Source organism: Amphibalanus amphitrite, unplaced genomic scaffold (genome assembly GCF_019059575.1).
Source record: "Amphibalanus amphitrite isolate SeventyFive unplaced genomic scaffold, NRLGWU_Aamphi_draft 001593F_arrow, whole genome shotgun sequence".
NCBI lineage: Eukaryota > Metazoa > Arthropoda > Thecostraca > Balanomorpha > Balanidae > Amphibalanus > Amphibalanus amphitrite.
The window spans coordinates 71,640-97,102 of record NW_024883086.1 but is presented as its reverse complement, the minus strand read 5'-3'; the positions used below and the strand labels follow the sequence as shown (position 1 = coordinate 97,102).

The 25,463-nt window shown below is 43.8% G+C and overlaps 1 protein-coding gene across 1 annotated transcript in view; it reads left to right on the top strand.

The window, feature by feature from the left end:
- Positions 1-4,729: 4,729 nt before the first annotated feature.
- LOC122374046 overlaps positions 4,730-25,463 on the top strand; it is a gene marked incomplete at its 3' end in the record, with an annotated part of 89,408 nt that continues 68,674 nt past the window's right edge. The window contains exons 1-2 of the mRNA XM_043352552.1: positions 4,730-6,009; positions 11,174-11,307. Coding sequence (XP_043208487.1) covers positions 5,867-6,009; positions 11,174-11,307 — 277 coding nt within the window. The remainder of the gene's footprint in view (positions 6,010-11,173; positions 11,308-25,463) is intronic.

The following is a 25,463-nucleotide window of genomic DNA, read 5'->3' as shown; positions in this document are numbered from 1 at the left end:
CCCTCTCGCCCTTCCGCACGTGCAGGGCTCACTATCTCGCTCGCTCGTTCTTCGCCCAAAAGGCGTTTTACTGGTTGTATTGAAAAGTAATGACAACTAAGCTAGACCCATCAATTGACTTTAAATAGTATGCCATCTAAAGAACACATCATATGACAAAAATGCGAACAACATAGGCAACTCAACGGAGCTGCTTGGCATCGTACACACATGGGTCGCTTGCATGTTACGTTGCTGAATCTTGCTTGAAAAAAAAAATCATTACAAAAATTCAATCATGTAAATGTTGATGTTTCCCCGCCCTCATTTCTATGCGAATGATATCTGTTTTCAGCCCACGTTATTTTGTACCGTCCCTAGAACGATGCACACAGAAGCACATAATTGCACTTTGTGTGCAACTTTTCTAATTATCTGTTGTATACATCTCTCTTGTCGAGTTTCCTCATTCAGAGCACTCGAGGATACGAAAATAAGTAATAAAACATTCTGACAAAACACTCCATGCAACCAATGCCGTCTCTCCCCCGTCCTCTCTCTCTCTCTCTCTCTCTCTCTCTCTCTCTCTCTCTCTCTCTCTCTCTCTCTCTCTCTCTCTCTCTCTCTCTCTCTCTCTCTCTCTCTCTCTCTCTCTCTCTCTCTCTCTCCCTTTATCTTCCGTTCTCTCCCCTCGCTATCTTCATCTCTCCCTTACTCCCTCTTTTCCTCTCTTTCTCTCTCTCCCTCATTTCATTTCATCTTCCTCCCCTCTCTTAACAGCAGTACGTGCACGCATACATTCACCCGTGCTCCGATCGTCCAAATAATCCAGTTTCCTCGCCCATTTACAACGTGTGGTAAAGGTAGGCCACGTACCCAGCGATGGTGGCAGAATTTGATACTTTATCTTAATTATTGCTGCTGGAAACTGACCAAATTGCCTCACCAGACGCGCACATTCGGTACATTATGCACTGAAAACGAGAAAATGGGCAAGAAGGTTATTCATGTTCTTCTTTTCGAGGCATATTAAAATGAATGAGTGTGTTTTAATACCAGAGTCTGGTATTTTTGACGAGACAAGCCACTTAGTAAATCAGCATGTCAGAAAAGATATCTGCATGCATGTTTCACGCTCTGTTTTTGCCTTCGGCGAGACAGTTGGGTCATGGATCGTGAGAAAGTGTTAGTTCTGAGGCTAAAATAACTTGGTTCCCTGGGAGTTACTTGGCACATTCTTCGAATCGCTTCCACTTTCATGCCAACTTAGCATGTCTCTGCATATTTTACTTTGTTCATGCTCTCCATAATTTATATTCCGCTATGCACTCTTTCGTATGCGGTGAACCCTGTCACACTAAGTTGAGTGCAGATGGCTATTTGCACATCAAACCCCAGGCTCGGAATCAAATCCCGTAAGGTTCTCACATGCTTCTGTTCTAAATTTTCCGTCAGAGTGCTTCAGAGCAAATGACGGAAATTGCAGAGGTGCCGTTTCCCTCTCGTGCTATTACGTGAGTCGTTTCGCCAGCACGATGAGAATAATTAAAGCGCATTCAGCCATGGAAACTAATCTTTCAGGTGAGAGGTTGATCTTTCTTGGGCCACGACTGTGAAGTGTGTATGTCCGAATATTCTTGCCTGTTACCGGGCCAGTGGATGTTTATAAATTGTTCGCCACTCTCCAAAAATGTTGTAGTAACCGTAAACGTTTCCGAAAAGACGAGCTCGTAACAAATTTGTTGGAGGCTGATTGCGTGCTGTGAAATAAGGAGAATATGTAGCATGTGATGCCTACTTTGAAGAAGGTTTGCCAATACTTTCATTCGAGAGTAGCGTTGTTGGCTGTTTTTGCAGGTGCCTTGCAACTCCAACTGCCACGCTTTCATGCATGAATTTCTTCTACGTCCGGAGTTCTATAGCCTTGCTACGTCCTGACATTTTTATAAGCTGTCGTGTAGCTTATTTTCCTCGATGAATATTTACATCATAAATGTCCGTGGTCTGTCTATTGACTAATGCTCACACTTCCTCGGCCCATCCATTCCCCATAGAAAAAAAGCGCAGTGAATAGACCTAATCGGTCCGAATATCGTCACGGTTGTTAGCATGAAAAATGGCCCATTGATGAGCGGGCGTCAGAGCGTAGAAAATGCATGCTTTCTGCTTGGCGTCTGGGCATCATTCAACGCAATGCGTTATTGCTAGGGAACGCGAATAGTTGTGTTGCCAAGGGGAGCTTCTATTAATAGCAGACATGGGTGAAACTATAGCATGTATGAATGAAACCCGACATAGAGCTGAGTTGATGCATGAACGTCCGTGATCCATCACTAAAGTGATGGATCTGTATGTATGTATGTATGTATTGACATCGCGTCTCATCCACTAGTGTGGCTTTTCATGAGAACAAGTACAGATATAAAATCTGTATCTGTAACTGCCACGGAAGTTTGCGTGGTTTATATAATGCTGGTGAACATCATGGCATTTTCATATGCTTTCGCATAGCTTATCCTTCTCGATGACTATTTACATCAGAAATGTTCCTAGCCTTACTATTGACTAAAACTCACACTTTCCTCGACTCCATGAAGGCAGCGTTCTAAGATGAATATAGCGTTTAGTAATACTACTTGACAGTAAGCAGGTCACCTATAAACCATGTTAAGTATGTAAAGTGAAACTGTTTATCGTAAAAAGAATGGCCGACAATAACCCGTAACTCAGCTTCTACCTCATCTTCCCTGCCAAGTTTGCCAAGGTTGTATATGTTCGTCTGAAACAACAAAGCTAAAGGACAGTAATGTCTCCGTCAGCTTTCATCTGATCGATCCTCTATTCTCGCCTAAGCTATGACCAGACTACACCTGTGAGTTCACATAATCCTCCTCTTTCCAAGAACTCCTTTGAAGTGAAAAGCAAGTGTCTGCAAATGCGGTGATCAATTTGTGTTAACTACAAGCAAAGGCTGGAAGTGATTGTCCGTCATCAAATAACGTCGAAATGCAGTGTTTCGCCAAGCTCGTCTCATGGTAAGTGAAAAGGACATTGGGCAGACTTCGGAGTAACTTGGGTCAGACTTGGGAATATATGTGTTATATCGGTTGCAAGGGAAGTAGAAAGGCTGTCTTTTAAGCCTTCTATCTTGTCTGTTTGTGGAAAGCAGTTGTTGGAAACTGTTAACCGCAATAACTTATTTTATGTTTACAGTGTGATGTGTGTAGTTGTTATTTTGTTGTTCCTCATGTACCTATACGGGACTGATCCACCTAAAATCAAAGTTCCTTATTGGCCAGTAGCTGGTTTCACCCATCGGATCTACTGTGAATACTAAATTCTTGCCTGAGGTATACAAATATTTGTACCTATTTAACACAACAAAATTTCATGCAACATTTTCCATAGTGCGCAGCCCGCCATTTCCTCTACTTACGGTCATGCGCTGCCCACGTGAACGTTATCACGTGACCTATGGCCCGCAACGTGGCAACAGTCACGTGGCAGCTATCAGTGTCAGGTCGGCAGGGGTCTGCGCAGGATCACCTTAATTGAATTAGTTGCGGCTGTGTTCCCTGCCTGCCCTGGTCACTCAGACTAGTGGCTATGTATGGTATGTGATAGCGCTCACCTGATTCGGTAACTAGAGAGAAATATATATATATATATATATGTATATATATATATACGAAGCGGATGAGGAAGAGGAAGAGGTAGAGACAGAGAGACGGAGGCGGAAAGTCTTTCACTCGCTTGCTCACTGGCGCGTACTCTTTACACTCCGAGACGTAAAGAGTACGCTCAGCCTCTATTGAAGTCAGTCACTGTTAGCCTATTTCCTTGCTTTTATTCTTTGTCGCCTCACCATATACCTTCTCTCTGCCTCAAGAAGGTTTATTTAAGTTAAGTTGGTTTCTTTATTCGTCTAATAATGCTTGAAGAATGGTGCACTCTGCAAGTCCTGACGTTGTTAGCCGCAGCGCCATTCGCCCACTATTGGAAAGCCTTTTATCATTGGAAGAGCATTAACCTTTATACCTTTTTATTGTTTAAGTTATTTTTACTCGAATGAAATTAATGGTTGGTAAGCTTGCAAAGTGCTGTTAACTATTTTTTATAAGAATTGATCGATTGAAGATATTTTTTTCGAGATGCTGCAAGTAGCATAAAGTTATTTGCATTCTTGTCTTTTGTGCTCAAAACCAAGGCCCTCTACTCAAAACCTACAGTAAGTACAGATTAATCTATTCCAAAGCTGTTGAGATCTCAATGACGTATGCATATTGATATAAAAGCTCGGGGCGGTCCATAATGCATATCATCAACCCCTTATCAGTACAAGCTGACTCGGTTAAAAGTCTATAAAACCACCCACGACCTTAACTCATCAGAAAGCATCAGCCTGTTCCTAGACCGAGGAACATCTCCATAAATCGTTTTCATGTTGTGTGGAACTCGTTGACCACAACGACACTCCCAAAGTCGTACCCTCTCAGACCAAAACGAGGGGCTCCTCGGTCCACATGACAGCTCGATCTCAACTCCATGCAAACTCATCGTGTCAACCGACCCATTCCTCCCGAACTTGAGGTCAAAGTCAATGTCACCTGCCGTGACTGTCGGCGGCCGGTCGCTGCCTCGCGACGGTGCCTGGGGCGTTTGACCCGACCGACGCCGGCCTCCGTCGGTTGCGACGAGAGTCGTCGCCAGCGACGCTGGCCACTGCAGAGCTCCGTCGGGGCTGGACGGGTTCGCATCGGTCCCGACGATGTGTGTCGGTCGGCGTTGAGTTTGATGAGGTGGCGGAAAAGTTCGGTGACCCTTCAGTGACTTTTACACTGGTGATGATAAGCAGCGAAGCGTGTTAGTAGTAGAGGAGTGTCTTTATGGTGGAGTGGTGATGGTTGAAGTGGTGTTTGGTGAAAAGTGAGGCATTGTGATGTCTATGTGGACGAATTAGCGCAAAGTGTGGCGTACGGATCACAGTCAGTGGCGTTTTGAGGTCAAGAGTGACATTTGATCTTCTCCGGAGTCAAGCGAACGACGTTTTCGTGATCTCAGTGAAGTTTTTCCGCTTTCCTCGTAAATCAAACTTACCTTCCTTCAAAAACATTTAGCTATCATCCACCTATATGTGCGGAAAATTATTCATCTCGGATAACTGAATCTCGGGCATTCTGCAGTCCCTAACTAGAAATCCCCGAATATCTCGACAGTCACTTTTCGCTGAACGCTGACTGACTGCTGACTGCGTGAGACATTGTTTACCTGCGTACATCAGGGTGTGCTTACACATCTTTACCGGCTATACGGAGAACTTTGCGTCCTGACAAACTTCTGCGGGCCGTGGCGGATAAGAGACACCTGGGTTCCGAAAACCAGGGACTACGTCAGCGAACGCAGCTTCCGAGAAGGACGACGAAGACGGAACAGGTTCGGTGAAGGTCGGTGCGAAAGCAGACGATGCGTGCTGGTGCGAAAGGTCGCTTCATAGCGTTGGCGTGCTCTTGAGAGAAAACGCAAAAGTGTCGTATTGACAAGCTCGCGAAGAAAGATCAGCGTCTGCTGGTTCTTTGCTGGCAAGAAAATATTAATTGAAGAATATTAAAAAACTGCCTGTTCAGAAGAGCAGCGGGTTCCGCTTTTCGCAGTGCTGTGCCGTGCGTAACTGCAAGCAGTTGATCTCAATCTTCTCTTGACCAGCACTTAAACCTGGGTCCTGTCACAAGACCGACTATCAGATCTCAGACCAACAAAATGAAAGAATGTTGACTTTGGAAGCGTCAACCTTGAAGGGCGCTGACCTTGAACGTTGACCTTGACCGCGTGTGCCCCGCGGCGGAGTGTCGTTTTGCGGCGTGTTTGATGTCCACTGCCCGTGGATCCGATGCTCGGAGGGGTTCTGGTCGTTGAAATGAATCGCCCGGAACCGAAGCTGTCCTTCCATGCTGCCGCCTTTCTTCTGCTCCGCCTGGAGCGCATGAGGAAGGTGTTCAAACGGCGCAGGAGCAAGCAGCGGAAACCCAACTGGTAAGCGATGGTCGCCTGTGAATCGAGGTAGTATGTGTTTTTGCGTTCCTATCGATGGAATGCAGGGGTAAGCTTTGACGATGTATTTTATTGGTTTCTTTTTATTGCAAAACGAATAATGATCCTTTTTACAAAACCATTTCTGATACATTATGTAAATTTTCACTTTATGCTTTTTTATTATGTGCACCAAGTCGCTTGCTTAGCACTAAATTATACATAACAATTAATAGAATATTTTGAAATGAAATTGCATACCGGACGTACACTATTCATTCTGTTTTGATTTTATCGCTCGCAAAAAAAATGAAAAAAGTAAAGCTAACTTATTTCAAACACAAAAGCTACAAAGCTAAATCAGTTCCTCGGCACTTGGTCTTGGGCAACGTCAAAGGGAGCACCAGGCAGAATAAAACCATCGATTTTTGTGGCCTGCTGAATTGCTGTTTGGACAGCTAGCGTGGAGGGAAGGGCCTCTGTTTGCCCGAACTATGGAGAGTGATTGTGGTGCTCCGATTCCGACACTGCGTGTGTGGGCGTGATTTAGTCCGTAGCCCTATTTCTGGCTGAAAATAAACGCCAGTTTTTGTCCGAATCGGGTGGTTGGATGCCGTTTTGTAGCCGGTGAAGAAGTAAATAAGAACGATGAATTTTAGCTGTTTATGTATGTTTTTTTATTCCTGCGTTAGTCTTTGAGTTAATTGCTCTTGACCGGATCAAAAATGCGAGCAGGGTTTGTTAGCTAAAATCGTTAATGTATCAGCATTTCTTGTTTGTTTCTAAAAATAGTTCACGATGATAAACACAAACTGTTGAATCTTGCAAACTGTTGAAACAGTGCACACACATAATTAGGCTATAAACTTATTCAGCTTCCATTACGATTATTATAGATCCAATTTACCACTATAATATCATTGCAATACATATATCCGACAAATAACAACATTCCTCGACGCACGGAAATATATACTACTGGGGGTGCGTTCGGAGAGGCAGATTCCCGGGGAATATTTCACGCCGGCATGAAATTTCCGCCGAATGTGCCGTTCGGAGAGCGATTCCCGGGGAAAGTTCCGCGGAACGGACGCGGAAAGCGCGGAATCTAAAAAGCATCTCACGCGTCGTTCCCGTCAAGATGGCGGCGCCCATCGGTATGCTCAAGTGAGTATATTATTGAATATAAATGGATATTTCTTGCGTTTGTTTCCACCCTGATCAGTTTTATTGCAAATCCAACAATTGATAATGCTTACTCAGTTGTGTGATTGTCCTCTGAAGCAATGAAAACGATAATTTGAAGTGTTGTGTTGTGTGTGTTTGGGGTGGGGTGGGGGGGGGGGCACAGTACGGGACTTTTTGAAAATAATTGTGATTTTTCTTAGTTGTTCTTTCTTCAAGAGCTTCATTCTTATTACATCTTGCCATAGATGTAGCGTTCCAAATAACCAAATAACCCAAATAACCCAAACAAAATCCTACGAACTCAACCTGGCGCAGTAGCGGCGATCCTTGAAATTGGCGGTATGGAATGTCCCTCTCCGAACGCAACACGGGGAATTTTCACGATGACGGGGAATATTCCGCGCTCTCCGAACGCACCCTTGGATGTTCTGTAAACAGCATTTGTGGCCTGTCGCCAGTTCCGGGGCTGTAATTTGTTAACTGAACCCTAAAGTTGTTGACTCGTTGTCGGTCTTCCAATGTGGTCTGTCGGCGTCTTTGCGTGAGTACTTTTCATTATTAAGTATTCATTTGTGGAAGTACTTCATCGCGTCGTTTTTTTTGCAAGTTATTTGTCAAATGGTTTGATGTAAGTTTGACATGCACCATTTATTTACATATAATATTATGACCGGTGTAATATTTAGGAGTCAAAATGGTTTGGCCTAGGGGGAACCGCCATTGCCGACCAAAACTTGGCTCAGATGATGCTGCCCTAACAAAATATGCTATTTGATTGCTGTTAGTAGGTTTGCTGAATAAACAAAAAGAATATTTCTTTACCTAGCAGTTCAACACCAAAACAGTATTCGCCAATCCTCAAAATAAAACTCAAATCCGTGTAAAATAAATTGTATGTTTGCCTTGAGAGACTTCCGGTTAAATACTGCTTGGATGACGTCACATAACAAATAAATTCGCCGTCGAATGGCACTGGCAGTCATTGACGACGGTGGAAATTGCGCCTCATTTCGTGTTCATGACTCTGACGGGAACCGGCTCGTCCCAAGGACAGATATAAAGAGCAATATCGATTATTTGAATTCCAGTCGCTGAAGTTTCTCTCTCCTCTCTCTCTCTCTCTCTCTCTCTCTCTCTCTCTCTCTCTCTCTCTCTCTCTCTCTCTCTCGCTCTCTCTCTCTCTCTCTCTCTCTCTCTCTCTCTCTCTCTCCCATCTCTCCTTTTGTCTGTTTCTCTCTGGTCTATAGATGAACACAAAGTGAAGATCGATGTTGATTCGGAGATGTTGACAGACAGGAATAAATCATGCATAATGAAATCCCATGAGCTGCTCTACGATGCCAGAAAGACATTTTTTATCCGAATTGAAATGGTTTCTGTCTGCAAGCATCATGAATTATTCTATATAGATTCGGCTTGAGCCTTGTGATCTGACGGTTGTAAAAACTATTGCTATGTGTATTGTTTTTTTTATAAACGTCACTTTGTAAATGATTGTTGCAGTTGGACGACGGACCTGAATCATATTTAGCTTTATGCACCTGCATAAGCTTTCTGCACTAGTACGCATGGCATCAGTCATGCATGCTATTCAGTTGAAAGCTTTCCGCAGACCAACTGCCTATCACCAACCTATGTCGCACTATAAACGGAGCACTAACAGCCAGTTGATATGAGTTTCCGGCCATGATAATCCGGTCCCGATGGCCAATTTTCACTTCGCACGCCTTTTCAAAGGTCACTTGGACGCTTTTAGGACTTTTCCAAGACGAATGCAGCGTCACCTCCAGCCGTTTCTCCATGTTAAAGCTGAGCTTTACTGAGCCGGACAACTTGGATGTCCATTTTCCATTGAGGGATATGTCGCTGGGGCTAAAAGTCGATGGCTTTCGGAAATCGGACTCGTGCTGTGAAATGTAATGGGGCGATGTTGGCTCTCAAAAGCCGGCCTAGCAGATCGATGATAAGGTCAATGTCACGGCTGAGAAGACCATTGATTGGCGGTCTCTGTAGAAAGGGTGCTGAACGTGTTTGTATTTCGTGAGTCGTGGGGCAGAAACGGACGTTTAACGCGTGACTGCATTCATGGGTGGAGAATGTTTGAAAAAGTTACCCCGGCCGGCGACCGATAGTCGCGGGAAGACGATATACGCACGTTGTTCTGAACGGTCATCATCAAACCCCTATTCTGACGCATGGAATAGGATGCTGTGCTTGCTCAAGGATGAGCGTTGTATCCGACACCGTATTATTCATAACATTTTTGGAATGATCGAAAAGGCAATTTCCTTTTAAGTTATTATTTCTTTTTACTTAAACTTGCAATTTCACACCAAACCCAAACCAAACCATATGCCATTTTGAGTACCTAAATGTTGCGTTTTCAGCTTTTTATTGTGTCTCAAAATAGCTACAAAAAGACAACTCACCACAGTAGAAGCTTTACAGAGAAACTGACAGATCGAACCAAACAAAGCACTAAAATAGGTCACTGACATCCACGGACGCAGCCTTTTTCAATGTTGGGCGGCTCTTATAAGACAAAAAGGGAGTCGATCCAGAAATATCGACCTGTCCCGGTCACGTAGCTCAGTCGCTAGAGCGTTGGACTCCGCGTGGCGAGAGCACGCGTCCCGGTTACAACAGTCCGAGTTCGAAGCATGATGGCCGCTCGGTGTTTATGAGCACCCTGACGGGTAAGCTCATAAACGGGTGTGGTTGCGGTTGGTGGCAGGCCAGTCGAAGGCAATGAGGTCAAGCAGTGGCTTTGAAAAAGTGCGCCGAAGGCGCGTAAAAATTTCGAAACTGAACAGGATTTGAGAGCAATCTTGGCATTGGCCACCACACGCGGGTCTTAGGGTTGGAGACTATGGCAAGTTAAGTAAATGGTAAATACCTACCTGATTTGCAATATTACGCCCATGGAAGTCAACATTCGAAGAGCGTGAGTTTTCTTTTCTCGTATGGAGACAGCTTTTAAGATTTACAAGAGTAGAAAAGTTACCCCGGCCGCGCCGGGGTAGGCTGAAAGTTACCCCGGCCACGGCCGGGGTGGCCGGGGCAGGTTCTCCACCCATGACTGCATTGGCTCTTGTTCACGGCATATGATGTGCGAGTGTTTAATCGGTCTTCAAAAGTCGAATAGCTGCGCAGCCATTCAAAGTTATGTGTTGCAAGTGTTCTTACTGAAATTTCGTCCGACGATATAATGATATGGATTAGATTAAATTCATTGTTTTCTAGCGTGTTTTATATTCATATCCTTTTCAATGAAAAGGTCTTGATAAAGCGACAAATGAAGATGTGCATAACTGGCGCACATTAGTTTTAGCTCTTCGGCGTACTATAAAATCAATACCACTATAAATCAGTGCCGGAATCTGATTCTGAAAATTGACGCCGTCCATTGACATTAATATCCAGTGGCGTCATCGATGCATTACGCCAGTCGCGTCATGTAGTGTAGTGGCTATCGGATCATTTCTCATAAATCGAAACGACGCATTGACTTGGGCATCCGTGTTGTGATATGCGCGTTGTTCTACATGGCTTGTTATACTTTGCATTATTCAAACTAAGATATGCGTGAGTTTTTCTTGAATATTTTACCGGTGGCTATTGGTTGAGAGCTTTATCATGTTTCAGCAAATTAATATTGGCAGTCTACGGTGAATGATTACCATTTGCCATTTGATCCCAAGCTGTCTATTGTGCTGACCGCTGTCTGTTCCCTGTTTAAACCAGATTTGGTGTCAATATTGACCCAAACTTGACCCGATATTGACCCGATGTCTGGTCCCTTTGTCGACCCACCTCTGGCCTACATCAACCCAAGTTTAACCCCTACGTTTACCCCCTGTTTAACCCCTACGTTTACCCCCATTTTACCCCTACGTTTACCCCTGTTCAACCCCTACGTTAACCCCCGTTTAACCCTTACGTGTACCCCCGTTTTAACCCCCGCCCCTCTCGTTCGCAGCCAAGTGACCGAGTCCGGTCTCCCGGCCACCTCACGACCTCAGTTGGTGCGTTCACGGACGCTGCCCGCCATCGTCGTGCCCGGAGCAGGGGACGGCGACCCAGACTCGCAGGATGATGGCGTCGACAAGAAAGGTAAGCTAAATGTGTATTTTATTTCAAATGAAGCTTTGAATAGATCGTCATATGGTCTATAGGGCTAGTAAAGTGAAAAGGAAGGTGCGCGTCTTTATCAATAACTTTATTTTTAATTGATCGACATTTAGTATGTCTAGTAAATGGTTAGTTTGCTCAATTCGCACATTGTCATGTTACATGGATATGGATTAATGCAACCTATATGTACGGTATACCCCCTTCGATATGCTGGCGAGTAATCTCACCTCCCCTCATGACTTACCCCGTTTTCCTGGAAAACCAATTTACGGTGCAGTGTAGGTATTTCTGGGAATATTAATCCACTGATGGTAAGGTGATTATGAATTGCTACTCAGTAGTGCTTCTACTGTGAGTAGGACTTTTCATAATATTTAAAAATTTGATATTTATTTTATCATCAGAAACTCTAAAGCCCTTTAGTGAGCGCTGTAGTAATGTGATTTAGAGACTCATTAGCCTCGACCCAACCTATTTGTGGCTGGTGCTTTTGAAAATAAAACTGGTAGGTGCCTGTAACATTCTGAATTAGGCTTCACTCTAAAACGGTCTGAGGTTTTAGCATTGTGGGGGCTTGTTCATTTCTATTTTAGACCCCATATCTACGTCTATTTTGGTGTGGTCCGTAGGACGAGCCATTCCGCTACCCTCATTTTCATGATTGTGCTCTACTTCAGCCGTTCTCTGCTTTTGTCCCATCTACTAATTTTAGCTATTCTGTGCCAAGTTTTCTACTTTGTTTTACGCTTGCGTGCACGCTCTGGTCTATTTTGGTGCCAGTCTGCTTTGCATTGCAAACTACGCAGGCGCCCGTTCAGACGCTTGTCCTGTGCACTCAGTTCAAGGGCCTATAGTGGTCTATTTTGGCGACCCCAATCCATCTGAGAGGGGTCTAGCTGAATGTTCAGTGCATGCTTACGACGGAGGGGTTGATAGAGATGCTAGGCTGAGACGTCACTGGGTTTGTCTGGTAATTTTTACGTCGCTATGACCGAGCATACAACAAATAAATTGGAGTGTGAAACACATTTGATAAAAAGGGACATCGATACGTAGTTGTGGTGTTTTCACATACATAGGTTTGTTACGGTAATACGGCATTAACTTGACCTCATTCATACTCGCGCCATTATTATGCTTGCCTTCACGTTTTTGTATGCCATTTTCTATGTATTTCAGCATTCTTCATATTTCATCATCAGCCACCTCTTTCGTTGCATTATCCTTTAATGATCACAAACTACCCTGATGCTGAAGACGTGCTATCGTAACTCCCTGCGGATATCGATCACTCATTTAGGTGGGGAAATTCATTTGGCTTTAGGTGAAGTCAACAAGGAAGGAAGGGGCCCGAGCCAGCCATATGCGCCAACATAACACTTGGTTGAGGTGTTTGGAACATTTTGAGTCACCAAAGAACGTATGTTATACAATCATGGCTTTGCAAGCATGCAAGACATGCGCATTGAATACGTTTTAATCAGCCGCTTGACTCTAATCTTTATCTAGCTTATAATACATTTCGATCATGCCCATCCAATGCAATCCCTACATCAAACAAACCCCTACATCATCTGCACCTTCAAGAGCAATTTACACCAGAAAACGATGTTTGCCTGCGACAGGTGCAAATACGAATTCAGCGAGCTATTCCCGGTGCAACATACCGCCCGCGTATCTATTTCGGGAACGAAAATTGCGTTGTCCCTTGTTAAATACTGCAAACGTCTTTCGCCTCGCTAGATTGCGTTTGCGGACGCAGTTGTGTCCAAAAATGTCACACAGTGCACTTCCACGCCTGTCGTGAGTCCGGTGTTCTCAATTTTGTGTCATGGCTCTCTAGGGGCGGACACGGTCTTTGTCTAAGATCGGAAATAGATTCGTACTTGAGGCTTGACGCAACGATACAGCGCTGCTCCGAAGAGACAGCTTCAAGAAATTAAAGTTTAAATGTGTTCACTGTGAAATGTACGTGTCCATGCATGATTGAACACTCACGTGTTGATGCAGAATTAACACACCATAGGTCAATTTTCCAACGGGATGTCGCTATCTGTCGGAGATTTTATCTCCTGAAGTCTCCCACAAGTTTAATCAGCCATGCGAAAAAAAGCCGCTGATGTCAATACATATGAGTTTAGCCCGCTGATATTATTCTTTCACATCGGCGGCCATTTTTTTTTCGCGTGGCTGGCGAAATTCGGGAGTGACTTTTGACAACAAAAAAGATATCATAGCCAACAATTTTCCTGTTAGGAAATCCACCTCAGATCAGGAGTGTTTTTATGAAAAGAGAAAATCAATTATCCCTCGAAAATGCTTTGTTTTTTATATACTTATTAGTTATAGTACTTCCATATAGCTTATCGGTTGAAGATACCAGTGAAATCATAAACGAATTTATTACCAAGCGCCCATTTAACCCTCGCCGGCACAGGGGGGGGGTTGATGCACCCCCCCCCTAAGGTTTTTCGCGAATAACTCGCGTAAAAAGCGGCCGATCGCGACGAAACTTTCAGTACCCTCGCATTGATCAATTTTACACCTACCCTGAAAATTTCATGACCCTGACCCCAATGACCTTTGACCTGTGACCTCTTTTCTGTGACCATGTTTGGCCGAAATCGCGGTTCGGCGCGTGTCGGCTCGCATTAGCCGCGCGTTTGCAAGCTTTTCGTGGTTTCAAACGTTCAAACATGTGATTTGATGTTGCTCCCATGCATTAGGGTGGGTGTCAAGGTCACCTGAAGGTCAGGTCAGGTCATTGACCTTTGGTGACCTCGGGTGACCTCGGTTCACTTTGTCGAGTTTTACATGTTTCTAGGCTAGTTTTTTAGCTGAATTCGAATTTAGCAACCATTTGAACATTTACGAAGTAGTTTTGGTGCCTTCGTAACATGTTACGAAGCTGTCCGAGGCGGTTGACACGTATTACGAATACCCGTCACAACCCCTACCGGTTGACCTGACCTGACCTGACCCGACCTGGTCTAAATGCTTAAAGACATCATCTATGATCAAAACTAACACGATATTCGTGATCAGCACCCCGGAAAACCACATAACAGCCACACTTTACGACTTTCTAACAGGTCCCGATTTTCCCGGTTTTCGGGTCATTGACCTGACCTGGAAGGTCACCCGATGATCTAGGACCTTAAAATTGGGTATCATCGGCTTCCTCTCATGACGGGCAACACGCTCGTTTTTTCCGCGAAGCTCTAGCTCGATCAGGGGCCAAACGCGAGGGGGGGGGTCGTACCAACCCCCCCCCCCCCCTTGTGCCGTCGAAGGACTCAAAATGGCCTGTGCCGGCGAGGGTTAAGATAGTACAATTCAACACCACCATCGGGATTTCTGCTCCGTCTTGAGCCTTCGTCTGGGAGGCCTGTGCGCTCGTAATATCCGATGGGATGACTTTTACTACTTCAAACAAGGTTTACGCTAGGGGTTGAGTGGTGTCAACACGCCCGCGGCGAAATGACCGCCTGACCTTTGACCCCATGCGTGTCACAGAACCATCCACGCAGAGGGGTGTGCACCGATTAATTGTGACCTCTGACCTTAGTGGAAGACTAAGCCTTAGGCGAAGACTAAGAAGGTGGGTCGTCTCCTTGCGAGGGAGTTTTGTCTGTACGGATAGAAGAGGAATCAAATAGCAGGAATAGTGTAACTATATCAGATGCGGGCCTGGCGTCAGTGGTATCAGCTGATGTTCGGTTAGAACATGGCGCATCAGCTATGCGTGGTGATGACTGTATTTAGGCTGCAGTTACGGAGGGGAGCTTTCTACTCGCTTCTTGGAACAACGCATCTGTATTTACGAGCTTGTAACATGTGAGCATCGATCCATGTAGTTGGTCACGCACGTAGTAATCCGGCGTTACATTGCTTCTTTTCTGGCATCGACCCAGCGTCTTTGTCAGTGCGTGCTACGCTACACGAGTTTGGGATTGAGCTATGGAACGGTTCCTTGCAATATGGCACACCATATTCGCGACGCATAAACATGTTGCATTAGCTATAGCTATTTGAACGTGTATATCTACGCATATGCAGATTGCAGAGGCTGCCGTTTCCTCGGCACAAAATACTCTCATGTCAATAGTCATTCTATCTTAGTCTCTGTCTCTGTCACTGTTGGATTCTCTGTTGCCGTCTCTGTTGCCGTCCGTCTCCATTTCCTTCTCCCTCTCTTTCCTTTTCTCTCCCTCTCCCTCTCCCTCTCCCCTCTCTCTCTCTCTCTATCCCCTCTTCTCTCTCTCTCTCTCTCTCTCTCTCTCTCTCTCTCTCTCTCTCTCTCTCTCTCTCTCTCTCTCTCTTCTCTCTCTCTCTCTCTCTCTCTATCCTCTCTCCTCTCTCTCACTCTCCCCACTGTGTGTAGGCCACACGGGTATCACCGACCGTTTGTCGTCTTATCCACAACGCACCCAATTTGAGTCAGCGCACGCACTATAATTTGTCAACACTGATGGCTCCATTACCCGCCGCGGTGTGTTGGCGCCAAATGGCGTCAGTTTTGGCGCGAGAGGTGTGTGCGTGACGCAAGTCGCACACAAACTCGTTCGAGAAACGAGCGCACAGCGTGGGTTGTGGGTCCCAATCTCAGACGCTTTGGGAGAAGGCTGTTTGTGAAGCGATGAAACGACGAATGGTGGAGATTGGACGGGATTGGGGACCGTGGAAAATGCATTGCATAGTAGGATGGATTTTGTGTGCTGAGGCGCGAGGTTCTACTCACAATACCGGCGAGAAGTCTCGAACTGGGCCGCAAGAGCGCCCCAAGCATATTGTCACCCAGCTGAAACTTGTCGAAAAGTTCGGCTTTTCAGTATGCATGGCTGCAGTATATAACACTAAGTGCCTTGTCTGTCATCAGATCAGCGGGCCTTAGAGACTGATGAACTTACAGAGCTCGAGTCTGGGCGTTCGATCCCCATTGCGCAAGATTGCTTCCCGGGATGCAGAAAAGTTTGTCTCCCGATGGACGTTGTCAGTGATATGCCCCGCAGGAATCAAATCTGTCTTGAGAATTAAGTGCTGGCCTGGATCTAGTTAGAGAGGGAAGGCTTTTCTGTGGGTGGCCGGGGTGCCAGCCAAGCTTGCTGACATTGCATTTCATTTTGATATCCTCTATAGCTGTACTTCACCTCACATCACGCCCATGCATACATACACGGGAATGCATGGTTATAAATAAATCCATCCCACAGGGATTCTTTCTTAGAGGCGGGCTCTGAGAAAAACAGCTAAAAAAAACAGTTTCCGTCGATAAACAGCGCATGGCATTTCCCCATTTTGAAAACACCATCATTTTCCACGTTATCTCAGATCTACTCTGGAATCATCTTTTTCTAAGCCTTTTTGAACAAACGAATAGTATGTGCGGACCAGGAGTAATTTTGACACTATGGTATAATGGTAACTCTCTGCTGACTGCAAATACTAAACCAGTATGACGCCTTTTGGGGCGACTAACGGAGCGAGCGAGAGGGTGAGCCTTGCACGTGCGAAATTTCGAGGGGGTACCTCCAGCTGACTTGTGCACGGCACCCTACTAACCGGTCTCTAGCGATGTGCCAAATTTGAGCGCAATCGGCCCAGCCATTCTCGAGATCTGGAAGCGGCACCCTGCACGTGCGCACGTGCAAAATGGGTCCCAAATGACTTTTGCACGGCACCCTACTAACCGGTCCCTCATCATGTGCCAAATTGGAGCGCCATCGGTCCAGCCGTTCTCGAGATCTGGAATCGACCCCTGCACGTGCGCACGTGCAGCAGCACCCCAACTCTGGCACATGGATATGCATTGCCTAGTGGGTGCCTACCTACATGCCAACTTTCAGCTCAATCGGCCAAGTAGTTACCTACCGAAATATTGCAACAATTACAAAAGTGACACCTCTTTGTTTTGCACGTGGCACGTGCATCAGGGGTCACCCACATGCATCGGGAAAAGTCCAATACTTGGTAGAAGGAATGAAGCTACCCTACAAAAATTACCGCGTGTAAATCGGTCAAGTGGTTGCTGAGATATAAGCGTCGCAGAATCGTGACCACGGCCGGCCGACCGGCCGGCCGGCCGCTCATACTCAGAAATTTCCGTTAAAGGGACCCTCCCACCTTAACATTAGATTTGAGTTGAGATAGCCAAAATGGGGTCCCTGACTCACAATTACCGGTTTCGGCACTCACAACATCGAGAAATGCCTTAAATCGGAAATATTGAATTTCAAAATTGCAGCATTTTGATTCAGAGGGGCTAATGCATAGGAATACCCCTCTGAATGTGTGACGTCATCGCAGATATCTAACGATTTTTAAATGTTTGACTAAAACGTTTTGTAGCACGCGGTGGTATATGCTGCTTTGCGCGCAACAAATGCCGCACTTTCAAATAAAGTCGCTAGGAACAGCGGAGATCCCAAAAAGTAAACAAAAGTAAAAGTCCAATATCTTGAAAACCGGTGAATATTTTTCGATGAAATTTGGTAGATATTCGTTTTTGCTCTTTCTGAACCGAGCGACATCACTTTCATGCCAATTCATTAACTTTTTTGAAGGTGGGAGGGTCCCTTTAATCTAAGGAAAGACTTCGCTCGCTTCGCTCGCTCCGTAATAACAAACCAGTATAACGCCTTTTGGGGCGACTAACGGAGCGAGCGAGAGGGTGGGCCTTGCACGTGCGAAATCAGAGGTGAAAAAATGTGCCAACTCTCCAACCGGTGTTGGAGACAGAGTCTCTCCAAAAAGGAAGGTTGTCGGAGACACAACCACTTTCAGTTTACCTATTCTCCTTTCTCGTTGTTGCTTCTAAGTTCTTCACATTTTTCTCTCATGCACGCAAAAATTTCAGATATATTGAATCTTACTTCATCACGAGAACTTCATAGCACTATCCATTGGCTGCTCCGGAGACACCGGAGACAAAAGGTGGCAAGAAGGTGATGACTCAGAGCCGGCCGCCGAATCCATAAAGACGATTCTCTTTGATGCTTGCCGCTAAACTAGACCTTACGGCTGTCTCCGGAGACACGGAAAAATTTCAGTAGCGAAAACGTTAGCACGAATCTTGCGCACTTGTGACAACGCGGCGCAGCTTCTGAAAATGCCGTTGGGATCGTTGGGATAGAAGCGAGGGTAATGTGTTTGAAGCGACGGTAGATACCAGTTGAATCTACAAGGTAAGAGGAAATAGTGGAGTTTTAAAGCAAAAGTATATTATATATTGTAGAAAATCCATTGTGCCATTGATGTTTATTGGCTAATGCAGAAACGATCGTTTTTCTTTCATTTGTTTTATATTTCCATGGTTAACAGTTCAGAATTTAGGTCTGAGTGACTGAACTGAAGCATGACTGCATGTAAAGTTGGTGCAATACATTAATTGCTTTGTTATATCTACATATACTTTAAAAGGAAATATAAAGATAATGCTATCCCAAACATCATATTTGAACAGGTTGTGTATGGATTGTAAATCCTCTATACTAGCAATCATTTACCTACATCTAAATATTTTACAATTAAATTGCTGAAATAAAATTCCTATCACTTAGGCAATCTTGCTGCTTTGATGACAGATGAAGACAGCACAAGGAGCTCTAGCAGCACATTTGCTTATATCAGGTTGAGCTATGAGCAAAACAATTACCATTTCTCCTTAAAAACTAAATTTATTCACAACTTAAGAAGCAGGCTGAAATGATCAGACAACCTGAAGTGATGTCTGTTGTTGATTGTACTTCCATTCTTTGAATTTTTTAAGGATTCAAAATAAATTAAGTCATTAGTAGGTAAGGTATTCATAAATCATATGTTTGTAATTTATAAGGCTTGATGTTTGGACTTCAGAAATAGTCTCTTGTCTTATAGCATCAGCCCATGATGCCTAAAACTTGTGTCTATGTACCTACTCATTTCACAATAAAAATGGTTTGATATTTGCAGATTATAGTGAAGAGCCTCAATGCAGGCTAACAACAAGCATTTGCCTATAGTATGGGGACTATTCCTGACCTTTCTGTTGGAGATGAGGAGCAAATGCTGCAAAGTCATCATTTTGCAAATAGGAAGGTATTCAATCTTGGTGGTTAAAGAGGCACCCATCTGGCACTTTTCAGGTAAGGTCAGGGAGCAGTTTACATAACAATGTGCGTGCATCTCAATGATTGAAACAACCAAAGCCTGACATTGGTGCTTTTTATTGTAATAATGCTATTTTCATTTTGGTTTATTTTCATACCAGCATCTTCATGGCAGATTCAGCATTTATTTATAATTGTGTTTGTCAATTTTGCTTTAAAATAGTAGGGATATGCGATATGACGTTCTCATTATCTATGCTAAGTTCATTTGAGTAACCAATTCAATCTCTTTCATTTCTTCATTTCTCTACCCCCTGCCAACGGTGGCCATGGCCATGGCGGCTGATGGCCTCGGGCCGGCAGCAGCGCCACCTGCTTTGAAAATCGGACCCCGAAGGACGCCCGGCCCGGCCCGGCCCGGCCGGCGGACCGGGCGACCGGACGGCGGGGGAGGGAGGGGGAAGGGGTCCCGACGACGGCAGCATTGAAATAGACTAACAAAATTCTTAAGAAACACTTTATCTCGAATATTCGGGAGACATTTTAAGGCAGGCGTGACGTTATTCAAATAAGACTCGCTTTTTATTGGAGAATTGGTAGGCAATAGGCATTTGCACGTTACTCATTCATTACCCTTCTGTTTTGAAATAATAACCGGTCATTATGACCATAATTACGGTATTAGCCTGCTTTGTCTGTCTTGGGTGTACACCAAAATGTTGGAAGCCTAGCTAGTAGCTAACGTAAATTTCTTCTTAATTCCAACGATTTGTTTGAACAATAGTCCTTTCAAAAGCTGACACTTGCGTCCGGCTTTGAACTAGTTTAAAATATAAACATTCAGATTTCATAAGTATTACTGATGCAACAAAATAAGTTAAACATCTTCATTACCTTGCCTATATGTAGATGAAACAGAGCAGCCGCCAACACCCACGTCCAGCCGATCTCCTCACAGCCTCCACACTGCTGCCCATTGCCCAAGGACCGACCGTAACATCTGTGTGCCATAAAATGGAACAACGGCGTCTTTCATCAGGCGGACCCCAATACGGACGCCACGCGGATCGTCCGTAATCGAACGCTTGGTACAGGGCCACTGTCGCATGGCTTAGTTCGATTTTGTCTGGTCTGATACAAGTTCTACAAGCATTGGCAAAACATCGGTGCAATAGCTATGAGCTCATGTCTCGATTTAAGGATGAGGGTGAAAGCCAGTAGCGAAATCCCAGGTGCAGTAATAAGTACAAATATACACTTCGCATTTTTGCTCGAGACATTCGTGACAGCTAAGTTTCAAATGCTGGCAACATATCAACACTGCCAGTCTTCCAGTGGGTATTGGTGGGCCCAGATGGCAGAAATATATATTTTGACGGTATTAAAGGTGACACACTACCCAAAAAGCAGCCCTGAATTCAAAAACCTTACATTTCCACTTTTTAATGTTTTTTTTTGTGTGCTTTTGAAAATACTCCACCTTTCTTCTACCGAAACTTGGTTGTCTTTCATAGCTCAAAAAAAGCTGGAAAGGTTGAATAGATAAAGGCTTTTCGTGTAAAAGCTTTCGATTTCTCTGGAGCAGGGTTGTGCTCGACTCAAAAAAATTTGCCGACTCGACTCATCATTCAACTTCAGAAAGCCCTGACTCAACTCTGACTCAAACATAGAGCTGATTTTTTTCCCTTGACTCGACTCATGACTCAAGCGGCTCAATAAAAATATGAGTCGACTCAAACTTGACTCAAAGGTTACATTTCAAAAAATGAGTCGACTCAACCTGACTCAAAATGTGTCGTTGAGTCAAATGAGTCGACTCAAAATTGACTCAAAGATAAAAGTTTTTGAGCGGGGGGGGGGGGGGGGGTGCGAAAAAATCAGGCAACGTGGCCATATATATATATATATATATATATATATATATATATATATATATATATGGACAAGGGATGGCAGATGCATGTGATTAGGTTTGATAATTAATTACCCCATGGTATGATATGCCTTTAACAGAGGACATTGCAACTTGATCCTACTGCTACCCAAATTATTTTCGAAATAAAACTGAAGTATGAGATGAGTGCATATTTAAAAGTTAAAACTTATGGTACTTCAACTTACGTAATTACCTCAGCATTACTTGCTTCATTTATTTCTGTGATAAGTCACCAGTTAACAGTTTGTACTGCAGCTTACACTTACCTGTGAATTGTGATCTCCCGTCCGGATTTGTAATAAATAAGTTGATAACGGCATGTCCTTCTGGCCTCCGTACTCCGTAGATACTGATACTAGCACTGGCTCACTGGTCATTACTATCAATTAACCACATGCTTGCACTTGCCAGTCGCCACTTGAAGCCAGGAGGCTGGAGGAATATTGCTGTCTCATTTATTGACTAATGACTAAAATATTCAAATTTTCAATATTTGGCACCGGTGAGTTGTCTTTGTTCCCTTATTCGCCCACGCTTGCGCCACTAGATGAAATTATTGCGCCATTTAAGGTCTCGTAACCATGCTCAAAAGCCAAAACGTTTGTTTGCTTTGTTCAAATGCAGTCATACTCAGATAACGTCAACCTAGTTTTAAATTCAACTTAACATGGTACTTTAAATTAAATTAAATTAATCTAAAAATAATATATAGTAGAAAATGTAAAAACATGACCTTATTTCCTCGATAATTGCCACAACTAATGCTGTACAAATATATACTTTATTTGAAAAAATGTAATATTTCGACCACAGGTCTTTTTTTTTCTTTTCAAAAAAAATTACATTTTTTCAAATAAAGTATATATTTGTACAGCATTAGTTTTGGCAATTATCGAGGAAATAAGGTCATGTTTTTACATTTTCTACTATTTATGAACATGTTCCTCGCACAAGCACTTACCTCATTAAAAATAATATATCACCAATAACCATTTTATTTTTTATTTTCATTGGCGGATTACCATAAAGCGTCATCAAACTCGGACGCTCGACGCTGAAGCTGCTGAAGGGTCGCGCCAAATTCGTCTCAATAGTCAAAAGCCGCACATAAAAGCCTGGCTACACTATGCGTTTTCTGCGCGTGTTTTTTTTTTTGTTGTGAGTTTGCGTGTTTTGCGTAATATGGTTCTAGAAAGAAACGATATTACATTTTTGTTCTGTTTTTTTTTTATGGAAACTTTACATTGATATAAAAGTTTTATTAACTCATTTAAAAATTGAAAAGGAATTTTAGTTATGACCTCTTTTCCAGAGCGATTCTACGCAAACTAGCAAAAAACGTACGCAGAAAGCGCATTGTGTAGCCAGGCCTTAAGAACCAAAGTGAGCTTGCCGACCGAGAAGAGAGCTGTGGCCTTGAGGAGGTGGGGTGTTGTTACATTTGTCATCACTCTGCGGCTTCTGCCTACCGAAATCAAACGCTGTTTCAATTTTTAGGGTAAGCAATTAAAAGTTTTTCGGCTTTGCCCCCCTCCACCAGATCGAAGGGCGTAATCATAAGAATAAATCTGACTTTTAGTGATAAACTTGTGAGTTGTGACAACAGTGGCGCAGATTACCTATTCACTTAACAAAATGAATTATGGTGCATATGGTTATTAGTTGTTACTTATCTGTTAGGATAAGGAGTGTTTTTCTTTGAATGATGCCTTTCAATTAGACACTTATTTAGACCATTTTTTTCTAGAAAGTTGAGTCAGCTGACTCATGTTAAATGTTTGACTCAACTCAACGTCAAAAGTTATTTTACTGACTCAACTCTGACTCAACTCAACGCCTTTGTATTTTTGTTCGACTCAACTCTGACTCAACTCAGCAGCTCAACATTTTATCCGACTCGACTCAAATCTGACTCAACAGCTCAGCTATTGCAACCGACTCGACTCAAACCTGACTCATTTGAGTCGGAGTCGAGTCAAATTTCCGACTCGACTCATGAGTCGAGCACAACCCTGCTCTGGAGACAGAGTCAGTATGCTAGTTCATTCAGTTGGAGACAGCCTAGACATTTTTTTCACCTCTGTGCGAAATTGCGAGGAGGTACCTCCAACTGACTTGTGCACGGCACCCTACACACACAGAAATATTGAGCGATGTCAAGTTCAATATACTCGTAAATAGTTCAGATAGCTTCAAAGTTTTGCTTCACTTAGTAAAATATCTTTAGTTTACGTATTTTCGTGATAAATAAGCAAGGTATCCGTTGCACAACGCCATAATGAGTAAAGGCATCAAGAATAAGTTTGTTTTTATGCGACGTTTATTGGTTAAAGGGACTATCCCACCTTTAACATGGGGTTTGAGTTGAGATAGCCAAGTTTGCGGCGAGGTTCAGAAACCACTATCTATCTAGGTTGCAACCCCCGCGGCCTCTTGGTGTTGAAGAAATTCGTTCCCTTCATTTGAAAATGGGCCTTGTACAAGGCCCTATCTTCAACATGGAGCGACCGTTAGTGTGACGTCACCTCGTTTAGTCATTCTGATTTAAATGGGTTTGTTCGTTGAAAAATCGCTTAGAACTTGGTCTGAACTTTGTTGTGGTGCCTACAGAGTAAAAAGAATCAGCTTTATGACAGTAATGTGGCCTGGGGAAGGAGGTAATTTTGGGCTGTGACGTCACATATTTGAAAGTTTGTGTTTGGAATATGGGAAGCCTAAGATGTTTAATGAAAAATAAATGCCAGAACCGTGTTCCTGGTCATCCAATCTATAAAGTCGGGCACAATTTAACTGGTTTTAACAACATTTTAGAAGGTGGGATAGTCCCTTTAACTTACAAACATCGGCAGTTTTTTTACACCACACAAGCATCTTTACGCAAAACAGGATAATGTAACAGCAAAACAGATGTTCAAATACCTAACTGATATGTTTCTATGCAAGGCAAGTGTATCCATACGCGAATGAGTGTTGTGTCGCACTGGTAATTGCGGTACACATCCAGAGCACCGTTCGTTTACGTCGATCCGTGTAAATTTAGCGAAATTTTGAGCTCACGCTGACGGCGGCGGCGCCATTTTCGCAATCTGTCAGTTGTGCGCCGGGGACCGCGGGGGCCGGCGGGGGTGGCTGCAGTGCGCAGAGTGGGATTGCCCATTCTTGTGCGATCAGTGAGATAAAACAGTGCTGTGGTGCTTATCTAGTTGGATAATAAGCTGAGTAATGAGTGAATAAGTGCAAATAATAAGTGAAATACTGCATTGTGGTCATCATCTGATAACTGCAATCAAGACCGAGTCTGAAATCTGAAGCGGAGCGACATTAGAGGAGCTGCTGGAAATTATCCAGCTTTGTCGGAGTGCTAAGGTGGGCTTGTAATTTTTCAACTGAGCTGCTGTCGTATTATGAAAATAATGGATGCACTTTCATGCTTTTCTAGGGTTGATTAGGTATAGTTATACTAATATTTTGCCTGATAGGCAATAGAGAGCCGATGGCTAATTAAATGAACGATAATTTTGGCACAGTGAAGTAGTGCGTACAGATGACATATTTTTATTTATTAATTACGGGCAGTTGACGGGAGACGGGCGGTGGCTGCGGCCTGTAGCGGCGCCCCATGCATTGTGAAATATCAGCTTATGTATATGATAAGGTTGTGCTTTTGCGCTAATCTAACTTTTATTTTCGTCAGATGTGATGTCGATTCTTATAAATAAACGACAAACAAACAAATATACGTGTTTACAGCATGGGGTAGGCATTGAGCATCACAATGTTTCGTTCCATTTAGCTAGGCTTGCGGCTGGCGGCAACGTCCCGCCGCGTGTCGCCGTTACAAATTTTGCGGGCCCAACATTAGCTTTACCAGAAAAAATCGTTACAATAACCGTTATATTTCTGTAAATTTACCGCCATGAATTTGTGTACGATTACCACACGAGTGTTCCTTTTGGTACTTTTTACCAAAAACACATATTTGTGCGTAAATGTAACGCGAGATTCGCGGTAAAGTGACACTGAAAGCGGTTCTCCTACACAATAGTGAAACACTCCAAAGCTAGCAAAACACACATATAAGTGTTCTTTTACCAAGAAAACAGAGTAATTTT